At 49.9% G+C, this 10,908-nt stretch overlaps 1 protein-coding gene across 5 annotated transcripts; it reads left to right on the top strand.

The window, feature by feature from the left end:
- Positions 1–5,789: 5,789 nt before the first annotated feature.
- Positions 5,790–10,806, top strand: OGFOD2 (2-oxoglutarate and iron dependent oxygenase domain containing 2). Of its 5 annotated transcripts, none has more exons than XM_073222567.1 (7): positions 5,791–6,430; positions 6,860–6,916; positions 7,514–7,627; positions 7,707–7,806; positions 9,130–9,257; positions 9,478–9,735; positions 9,818–10,806. In XM_073222567.1, exons 1-7 carry the CDS (start codon positions 6,299–6,301, stop codon positions 9,998–10,000), a joined length of 972 nt encoding a protein of 323 aa, XP_073078668.1. In that variant the 5' UTR covers positions 5,791–6,298; the 3' UTR covers positions 10,001–10,806. The 5 variants fall into 5 exon arrangements, with proteins under 5 accessions (XP_017533607.3, XP_073078668.1, XP_017533592.3 ...); XM_017678110.3 differs by having other exon boundaries at positions 5,793–6,430; positions 9,808–10,806; XM_017678103.3 differs by having other exon boundaries at positions 9,478–10,806.
- Positions 10,807–10,908: the final 102 nt, after the last annotated feature.

Here is a 10,908-nt window from a genome sequence, read left to right as displayed (position 1 = left end):
ATTTAACGGTCTTTCCCTCTGGAGGGGCAGCCTGCCAGCCGCGGAGGGTGGGGGTTATGATCTTCATTCATCATTCATTTATTAATTCACTCTTTCAACAAACATTTGTCTAGCATTTACTATATACCGTGCGCCGTTCAAAGCGTTTAAGATGCAGCAGGGAACAAAACAAGATACCTGTCCTTCTGGAGCTGACATTCTAATGAGGGGGTCAGGCGACAAATATAATTACAAAGGAAATTATATCGCTGAAAGGGAGTGTGGGTCAAGGCCCAGAGGGGCAGCAGGTGGGGCAGGATATTTCCCCATCCCTCCAACCTTCAGTCAGAGGTTTAATGGGCTGTCTGAATTTAAAACAGCTTGTGCTACTCTCGTGGACAGCCTCCTTCAAGGGGAATGTGGCAGTGTTGAGAAATTAAAGTGTACTTTTTTTTGACCCAGTAGGAATTTGTTCTGTAGCTAGACTTTTATATATATATCAAATGTATATCACAGTGGTTCAACAGTCCCCCTCCCATCCCCCTCACTCTCACCCACTCTGCTCTCCCTTGGTAACCACTAGCCACTTCTCAGTGTCTATGAGTCTAATGCTGTTTTGTCCCTTTTGTTTTTCTTTGTTTTTATATTCCAGAAATAAGTGCAATCATATGGTATTTGTCTTTCTCTACCTGGCTTATTTCACTAAGCATAATACCCGCTAGCTCCATCCATGTTGTTGCAAATGGTAGGATTTCTTTTCTTTTTATGGCTGAATAATACTACATTGTGTATATGTGCCACATCTTTTTTATCCATTCATCTACTTTCGTATCTTGGCTATTGCAAAGAGTGTGGTTATCATCATAGGGTGCATATATTTTTTTGAATCAGGGATTTTTGCTTTCTTCAGGTAAATTCCTAGGAGTGGAATTCCTGGGTCAAATAGTATTTCTATTTTTAGTTTTTTGAGGAGCCTCCATATTGCTTTCCACAATGGTTGAACTAGTTTACATTCCCACCAGCTGTGTGGGAGGGTTCCCCTTTCTCCACATCCTCACCAACATTTGTTGTTGCTTATCTTTTGGATGTTCGCCATCCTAACTGGTGTGAGGTGATATCTCAATGTGGTTTTAATTTGTATTTCTCTGATAATTAGTGATGAGGAGTATCTTTTCATGTATCTGTTGGCCATCTGAATTTTTTCTTTGGAAAAGTGTCTGTTCAGATCCTCCACCCATTTTTAAATTGGATTATTTGCTGTTTGTTTGTTGAGGTGTGTGAGCTCTTTGTATATTTTGGATGTGTCATTTATGAATATATTCTCCCATACTGTAGGATGCCTTTTTGTTCTACTGATGGTGTCCTTTGCTGTACAGAAGCTTTTTAGTTTGATATAGTCCCGCTTGTTCATTTTTGCTTTTGTTTCCCTTTCCCGTGGAGATATGTTCATGAAGTTGCTCATGTTTATATTCAAGAGAGTGTTGCCTATATTTTCTTCTAAGAGTTTTATGGTTTCATGACTTACATTCAGGTCTTTGATTCATTTCGAGTTAATTTTGTTTATGGAGTTAGACAGTAATCCAGTTTCATTCTCTTACATGTAGCTGTCCAGTTTTGCCGACACCAGCTGTTGAAGAGGCTGTCATTTCCCCCATTGTATATCCATGGCTCCTTTATTGTATATTAATTGACCATATATGCTTGGGTTAATATCTGGACTCTCTATTCTGTTCCACTGGTCTATGGGCCTGTTCTTGTACCAGTACCAAATTGTTTTGATTACTGTGGCTTTGTTGGGAAGTGAGATCCCCCAAGCTTTCTTCTTCCTTCTCAGGATTGCTTTGGCTATTTGGGGTCTTTTGTGGTTCCATATGAATTTTAGAACTATTTTTTCTAAAATTCTGCAACTGTATGTTGCAGTCAGTATTTTGATAGGGATTGCATTGAATCTGTAGATTGCTTTAGGCAGGATGGCCATTTTGACAATATTAATTCTTCCTGCACAGAGATGTTTATAGCAGCTTTATTCATAATTGCCAAAACTTGGAAGCACAAAGAAGTCCTTCAATAGGTGAATGGATAAACTGTGTGACATATAGGCAATGGAATGTTGCTCAGTGCTAAAAATAAGTGAGCTATCAAGCCATAAAAAGACATGGAGGAAACATAAATGCATATTATTGAAAGAAGTCAATCTGAAAAGTTTACATACTATATGATTCCAACTATATGACAATCTGGAAAATACAAAACTATGGAGACAGTAAAAGGATCAGTGGTTGCCAAATGCTGGGGAGGAGGTAGAGGTGAATAGGCAGTGCACAGAGGCTTTTTAGGGCAATGAAACTATTCTCCATGACACCACAATGGTAAGATACACACGTCATTACGTTGTAAAAAACCATGGAATATACAACTCCAAGAAGACTGAATCTTTTTTTTTGTTATCATTAATCTACAATTACATGAAGAACATTATGTTTACTAGGCTCCCCCCTTCACCAAGTCCTCCCCACACACCCTATTACAGTCACTGTCCATCAGCGTAGTAAGATGCTATAGAATCACTACTTGTAAGACTGAATCTTAAGGTAAACTATGGACTGTGGGCAATAATAATTTGTCAATATGACTTAATTGATTTTAACAAATTTACCACTCTGGTGAGGAACGTGGATAGGGAGGCTCTGTGGGTATGTGTTGGGGAGGCAGGAGGGCAGGAGGCATATGGTAAATCCCTGAACTTTCCACTCAGTTTTTCTGTGAACCTAAAACTGCTCTAAAAACAGCTAAAAATTGATAAAATGGTGAGTTTTATGTTCTGTATATTTTACTGCAATAATAAAACTTGAAATGGTCATAGCAGCTTCATTCATGACATCTCCAAACTGGGAACAATGTAAATGTCCAACAACTGTACAGTTCAAGAATAGTGGACCAGGCACCCAGTGGAATACTATGCAGCTACAAAAAGACTGCAGCGCTGCTCCACACAGCACAGATGAATCTCAAGAACATAATGCTGAGTGGAAGGGATAGTATACAAGATAGTTCATGCTATATGATTTTATTTGTATCAAATTCAAGAAAAGGCAAGATGGATCTTTGGTCTTAGGAGTAAGGGTAATGATTACCTTAGTGAGCAGCAACCGGAAGGGCTTTGGCAGGGTTGGAATGTCCTGTTTTTGGATCTAGGTGCTGGTTATATGGGTGTGTCTAGTTCGTGAAAAGTCACCAAGCTGTACACTTACAATTTGTGCCCTTTTTTGTATGCGTGCTCTGTGTTGATACAAAAGAACCTACGTAGACACACACAAAAATGTACTTGCATGCAGCAGGCACATACACATACGTACACATATACACACATGCATGGAATCAGAAGGATAGGTGTTCTAATTCTGGTTCTGCCTCTCACTAAGTTTCTGACCCTAGGCAGGCCTCTGCACTTCACTGAGCCTCGTTTCCTTATCTATACAATAGGGACAATAATACCTTATGCAGTCAACAACAAAAAAGTGCTGACTTGGCACTTACTACTACTATTCTTGCTGCCAGTCCCTTTGGTGACTGAGCCCAGGCAGGGGCAAGGTGGAGGACAAGGACACTGTTTCCAAGGAGGAGGGGGGCCACAGGGAGGGCCAGTCTAAATGGACTAGCAAAACAGGCTCACCTTGCAAACTGCTGCAAAGGAGGAATCTAACCAGGGGATCTGGGGGTTGACTGCATGTGCTGGGCCTGCCTGGGCCTACTGGGGCAGGAAGGCAGTTACTGGATAATGAATGCAGAATTGGGGAAATGGATCCTTTCCTGGAGAGCAGGGCCCTTCACTATCGCTGAGCAATCAAGAAGCCCATAAAAATTTAAACACCTTCTCAGGCCATACAGCTCAGGGCTGGGAAAGCAGGGTCCCAGTAGTCATTCTTTTCTTTGGGGAAGCCTGGTAGCTTTGGGAGGCTTGGGCTGGGCCCCAAGACCCCCAGGTCCCAGTGACCTAGATTTCAAGCCTCAGGAGGGGAGTAGGTGAGAGCAGAGACCTGGCTGTATCTTTAGGACGAACTCAGCAGACTGAGACTTTGGTTCCATTCCAGACTTCACCGATGTAATGTGTGACCTCGGGTTGGGGTGGGGGCCGGTGGTCATTCAACATCTTTGATCCCTATTTTTGACATCTGTAAAATAGGGATAGTTCCTTCCTCACAGGATTTGTTGTGAGAGTCAAGCAGCTTCCCTTTGCATGGGGAGCAAAATCCAAAATGTTAACCAGAGGTCTGGTTGCTGCTCTTCAATCACGCTGAGCTCATCCCACCAAAGGGTCTTTGCACTTTCAGTTCCTCAGACTAGACCATTTTCCTGCCAGAACTTGCTGCAGCAATTCAAGCTTGGCTGAAATGTCACTTTTCTGGAGGCCTTCCAGGCCACCCTGCCTAAAGCAGCTGCCTCCAGGTGCTCACCATCCCATCACCTGTACTGTCTTCCAGCACTTCTGAGAGACAATAGCTTGGTATCGGATTTGCTTCCTTTTTCAGTCCCATCTCCCCAGCTTGACTGAGAGCTTCAGAAAGACAGGGACATTGTCTGTCACTCAAAACACAATTCCACACATTTACATGCACACATTCCACACTCATACACAATATAGGGAAGTCTTGTCCCTGCCCAGCCCATATGAACACCCATCGGGCTGCTGGTGGAGGCTTTGTCCTGAGAGCAGGGGGATTCTCCCAGCCCCCCAAGGTACTGGGAAGACTTGCTAGCTGGAGCCCTGACCCCGGAATGTGCTGGGGAAGATGCCACCACATCACAGGATATGAGTCTCCCATCTCCTTCTGGGGCCCTGGGGCTTTGGGAGGAGCAATGGGCTGTCCTGCCTTTGTGTATGTGTCACTGTGAGAGGGGTGAGTGTGGGTGCATGCACATGTGAGGGTGTACTTGAGTGTGTGTGGTGTCAGGAGGGACTGTGTATGTGGACAAGTCAGAGTGCGTGCAACAGCATGTGTGAGCATGTCAGTGTGTGTGTGTGCATGGCCACAAATGTGTGTGTGAACCTGTGTGTACACGTGGGGAAAAGAAAAGGGAGTCATCAAGAAACGGAGTGCCAACAAGCACAAACAGCAAATTCAAAATCCCTCAAATCCCACCACTCAGAGACCCCTACTGTGAACAGGAGACTCAGAGGACAGACTGTTGGGGTCAAACCCCATATTTGTCCCATACTGGTAAGTGACCTGGGGAAGGTCACTGCGCCTCAGTTTCCTTATCTGTAACACCTAGTTCAAAGGTTTGCTGTAGGGATGAAAGAATGTAAGGTGAGTGGCAGATCGGTTAGGGCAGGTCCCACGGAGAGGAGGCTCGGCCAAGAGTTTTCGTTTGTAACCAGGCTGGAGTCTTGAAGCCCCCGTCTTCCTCCCCACCCCCATTCCTGGGTCGCGCTAAGCCGTGGAGGGACCTCTAGGGCAGGGATCAGGGGTCAGTTCTAGGGGACACGACTTCCTCCCCCGCCCGGCTCCTTAATCCTCCCCTGTTAGCAATGGGGTCCCCATCTAAATTTCTTCCCGGGGCTTTGCCGACCTGGGCCTGGGGGTGCATAGCGGACACGATGGCGTACCAGTGGCAGGATATGTGTACTATTACGGGTCTCCCCGAGATTGGGGCGCATGGCCTGTTAAGACGGAAACGTACTCATCACACGCGGTGGTTAGGCAAAACTTGAACCCGCTTGTGCGGGTATGGCCGCTGACAGACCACGCCCCGTTCCCTGCCCACATTTGAATCCGCCGAGCGCGCCACCGGAAGTCACACCGGGCCTGACGGAGCGGTTTTGTGGGGACACACACTAAACCGAAGCTCAGGCACAGAGAATTGGGTGCTTTATAGTAGATGGAGGGAACGAAATCGGACCCCAGGGCTCCTCTGTCCTCGTGGAGTTAGCTGGTTCTTCAAAAGCCCCGGGCAGAAAAGGGAGGCGTTGTGTAAGCGAATGGTCTTGGGGTTCCGGGCCCCTACTTCTACACGTCCTGTGAAAGTATGACTCAGTTCGCCTGTCTGTAAAAGTGGACTATTAACCCCGCCTCGTGGATGGGGAAACCGTTAGGCGGCACGAGAATGCCGCGTGCTTCTGGCCGAAACCGCCGACCCCACCTCGACCTGGGAGCGTCTTTCTCCACTGCCGACCGTTTTCTGGAGCGGAGTCTTCTTTCTTTCTGAACTTGGGAATTTACAACGGACCCTGGGCCACTAGTCCCACACCCGCCCACCTCGGCTGGGGGCGTACACGGAAGTGCTCCTACGGGAACCGGTGGGGCCAGCGCGGCCGCGCATGATGGCAACTAGAGCTCCGCGGCGCTTCTGCCGCTGCTCCTGCTTTTGCTCCGAGAACTTGTACGTGGCGCGCTACCGGTTGCATGTGCGCTTCCGGGACGAGCAGCAGCTGCGCCGGGACTATGGCCCGGTGAGTGGCCTCTACTGGCTCAGCGGATAAATACGCGGAGACACTTGTTCCCGAGGTCGTTTGCTTTGCCCGAGGAGCGAACCGCATGCTCAGATCTAACCACAAGAATGACTTAACCGTTAGGCGCTTCAGTTTTTTCAGCTTAAATGGGTATCTCTTCAGTGAGGCTGTTGTGACGAATGAGTGAACTCACACACATGTAGAGTGCATAGGGCAGGGCTGGCCCAGAGTGCTCGCACTGTCGGTGTGTTACTAAGAGCGTCTGGGAACTCCGCTCAGTGCTTAACGTGCTGGTCGCATTTCCTCGTCGCAATGGTTCTGTGAGATGGGGGCTCTCATCTCGATTTTGAGGAGAGGAAACTTAGGCTCAGAGACGTTATGTGACTTGCCCAAGGTCACAGTCATGCTCACTAGTCTTTCTGCTCTCAGATCCTGCGCAGCCGAGGCTGTGTCAGCCCCAACGACTTCCAGCAGCTGTTAGAGGAGGTAACACTCTCCACCCTCCATCACCAGCCTAGTCCTTACTCTTTAGATTTGTGTCAGCAATGAGGGGTTTCCAGACTCAGGTCTGCCAGTCCCAGATCCCTGAAGGGCTCCGTAGACTTCCCTTTTCCCCTTCCTGTCCCCACTCACCACAGCACCTGGGTCCCACCACACCAGAAAAAGAGAAAGCAGGCGGTGCCAAGCTCTCTACCTTATGACCTTTTGGGATGAGAAACATGGGCTCAAAGAGGGGAGTCACCCCAAGGTCTCCTGGCAGATGGAGTTGAGACGCCACCCAGGGCTCAGGGCTGCTGCTGCTTGTTTTCCACATCCTCCCTCACCTGGGGGTCCAGGAAAGCCCTCTGCAGCCTCTGGCCAGGTTCAGGTTGATGCAGCTGAGAGTGGGAAGGGCCCCCTTCTAGAAGTCCCCTTCAGCTAATAGTACCTGCAACTGACCCTCATAGAGTCAGGAGCTTAGGGAGACTTGGTTCCCAGCCTGGGCCCTGTGCTGGCCTTCCTGAACCTCCGTCACCATCTGTACAATGGCCCTGGGGGGGATAGAAGGCACCATCCTGGTAACCAGGCCCTGTGCTACCCCAGCTTGAGCAGGAGGTGGAGCCGCGGCAGCGGATGGGACAGGAGTCAGCAGCCAGGAAAGCCCTCATTGCGAGGTCCTACCACCCAGCAAGGCCAGACGTCTACAACTCACTGCAGGTACCTGGTAGGTTACTGGAAGGAGGTGGAGGCATACAGGCTGGGGGCTCTCTGCCCCATAGCTGTTTTCTCTCCCCAGAATGTGGCTCTGACCCCTGAATTTCTGGCTGCAGTTGAGTACAGCACGTCACCAGGTGCAGATCTCGAGGGGCTTCTCCAGCAGCTGGAGACAGTGTCAGGTGAGGGCTTGGCCCCATCACCTGACAAGACTATGGGGTGCGAGACGGGTCCCTCCACCCACTATGTCTGCCTCCAAAAACCAAACCAGCAGGAGCTAGAAGGGCCATTGGGATTTACCTACCAGGTGCAGGACATGAATTTTCATTCACTTTCACCCAATGCAGTTCTTCAGGGCCCTGGATCAGACATGAGCCAGCTGGGGGTGTGGGGGTGTGGTGGGGTAGGGAGCAGTTCCTACCTCTAGGCCTGAAGGAGTGGGCAAGATTGAAGCTTCCTGAATCTGCCATGACTTGGAGATGCAGGAGAGGGGCTGCCAGAGAGCTGCCGTGGCCCTAAGCAGAGGCCCAAAGCCACTCTGAACTCAGAAATGCCCCCTCCTCCGGGCTGCAGATCTGGTGGCAGGTCTTCCATTGGCTAAACCCAGCAGGAAGTCCTGGTCCTTGCAAGTTCCTTAATCTCCCTACCTGTTCCCTCATCTGTGAAATAGGAGATGTGATAATAAGGTGTGATGATTAAGTGAGGCAATGTGCCTAATGGGCTCAGCATAGTGTGTGTTTAGCAAGTGCTTGCTCATCATAAGGTCCTGTTATCCTAGGTCAGAGGTACTGTGGGGACAGATGTAAATGGAACCTGAACTTTGTTGGGATGAAACCCCTGTTCATCTTGGGGAGCTCTCCTTATTGCCAGCCACTTGCCAGCATTTGAAACTGCACAGAGGCTGTTTGGGTGGGGCTGGGGCTGGACTGTGAGTTGACCAAAAGTGTGGGGCACACAAGCCCTGCACCAAAGGCATGCGTGTGTCTGCTGGGAAGTGGTTGCATTTCCATTCTGAGTCTGGTCCCTCCCCACCATGGCCCAGCAAGAAGGAGCAGCTTCTATCAGCCTTCCTGTGGGGAACAGAGGCTCTAACAGACACTTGGGTTGGACTTTGATGGCTCATGGAGGGAGGGGTGTGTGTGTGTGTTGGGGGTGGTGGTGCATAGAAAGTCTGATGCTGGCTCTGGGTCCTGGCTTGGCTCCATCATTGGCTTACTGGCTGTCCTTGGGCTAGTCTCTTCCTCTCTCTGGGCCTCACCAGGACTCACATCTGAGTCTGGAGGCTAGACCTGTGGGTACCCATGGAGGCAGAATGAGAGGCTCTAGGGACAAGAGAGTGGGTGCAAGAGTAGGTCTCTCCTGAGGCACACATTTCATCATCCCCCTTGTACATATGAGGAAACAGGCTGGAGAAGTGAAAAGATATTCCCAGGCTCACACAGATCATGAGGAAATTGAAACCCACACCACACCTCCCAGCTAACAGACTGTCCCTCCCTCTGCAGAGGAGAAGCGAATCTACCGGCTGCCAGTGTTCACAATGCCCTTCTGCCAAGCCCTGCTGGAGGAGCTGGAGCACTTCGAACAGTCAGACATGCCCAAGGGAAGACCCAACACCATGAACAACTATGGGGTGGGTGAGGCTCTGCCTGGTTGGGCCTGAGGAGGTGGGGACATCTGGGATCTGGGGAGATGAATCTCGCAGTGCCATGGATGAGGTGTGTGACTCTTCTGTAAGAAGTCATGGTAGGATTATTAGGAGAGTATGTGAGTTGATGTTTGCTAAGCACTATTAGGTAAGTGACTCCCCCAGGGACCCACCAGTTTCCCTACCAATCCTGGAATTCCTCTAGGTGCTACTACACGAGGTAGGCCTGGACGAGCCTCTGGTGACACCACTTCGGGAGCGCTTCCTGCAGCCACTGATGGCCCTGCTGTACCCAGACTGTGGTGGGGGCTGGCTTGACAGCCACCGAGCCTTCGTGGTCAAATATGCACCTGGCCAGGACCGTGAGCTGGGCTGCCACTATGATAACGCTGAGCTTACCGTCAACGTGGCCCTGGGCAAGTCCTTCACAGGGGGTGCCCTATACTTTGGGGGCCTCTTCCAGGTTAGTGAGTGTGATCCATGGGCAGGGGCTGGGGCAGCCAGAGTGCCCAGGCCTGAGTCCCACTGTCTGCAGGCACCTTCAGCCCTGGCGAAGCCCCTGGAGGTGGAGCACATGGTGGGCCAGGGTGTCCTGCACCGGGGTGGCCAGCTGCATGGGGCCCGGTCCCTGGGCACTGGTGAGCGCTGGAACCTTGTCGTCTGGCTCCGGTCCTCTGCTGTGCGCAACCGTCTCTGCCCTATGTGCTGCCGCAAGCCTGACCTGGTAGATGACGAGGGCTTTGGTGACGGCTTCACCCGTGAGGAGCCCACCGTGGTGGATGTGTGTGCACTAACTTAAGCCTGGCTGGGCCCAGTGTGGGGATGACACAGCAGGCAAGGGCTCTGCCACCTTGGGTTGGTGGGGCAGAAATAAACTCCCAGCAGCTCTTGGCCACTTCTTGGTTCAAAAGGACACACAGGCTTCTGGGTCATTCTTTCAGTGTAGGAGCTTAGGTCAGGTCTGTTAGAAGCAGAGCCTGAGATGGGGATTCCTGTCCAAGTGGTTCATGGAGGGAATATCTTAGAGAAGAGGGTAGGAAGGAGCTGGGCCAAGATGTTTCAAAGGGCAGCTGGCCTCAGTCTGATCCCACAGGGTGTTGGAGTATGACTCTACTAGGGTTTGTCCCCAGCATCAGTTATTGCCTACAGAGTACATGGAAGTGGGGGGTGGGGATGAGTATCTTTCCAGACATTCATCATCAGGGCAAGGTGGCTGGCTCCCAGTGGCTGAGGGACTCATCCAGAAAAGAGTACAGGTGTGAGCTCTTAGCAGTAGACACCATAACTTGGGTAAGCACACCTGTCTATAATAGTACCTTCTAGTTGGTGTTGAGGGCTTACTGTAGAGGGGTTAAGAGCAGGGACTCTGAAGCCAGACTGCCTGGGTTCAACTTCCGATTCTGCCATTTCCAGCTGTGTGACTGTGAGTAAGCCTCTCGACCTCTCTGTGCCTTAGGCTCTCCATCTGGAAGATACCCATTTCTTAAAGCTGTGGTGAGAAGCAAATTAAGTTTATAAAGTGCTTTTAACAGCCCTCTGTTTGCTGCTGTCATTATTATTGAAGAGCTTGCAACTTGGTGGCCTCCAAATTGGATGAGGTGTGCAGCTGTGCAAGGTTTGGGTTGCATGTATGAAA

Source organism: Manis javanica, chromosome 15 (genome assembly GCF_040802235.1).
Source record: "Manis javanica isolate MJ-LG chromosome 15, MJ_LKY, whole genome shotgun sequence".
NCBI lineage: Eukaryota > Metazoa > Chordata > Mammalia > Pholidota > Manidae > Manis > Manis javanica.
Note: the sequence above shows the minus strand (reverse complement) of the source record. Positions and strands in the feature narration are given on the sequence as shown.

Coding starts and splice junctions, on each gene's coding strand:
- OGFOD2 (XM_017678103.3), top strand. CDS start 6,299: ATGATGGCAACTAGAGCTCCGCGGCGCTTCTGCCGCTGCTCCTGCTTT. Junction 7,628..7,706: donor ACGTCTACAACTCACTGCAG/GTACCTGGTAGG, acceptor TTCTCTCCCCAG/AATGTGGCTCTGACCCCTGA. Junction 9,258..9,477: donor ACACCATGAACAACTATGGG/GTGGGTGAGGCT, acceptor GAATTCCTCTAG/GTGCTACTACACGAGGTAGG.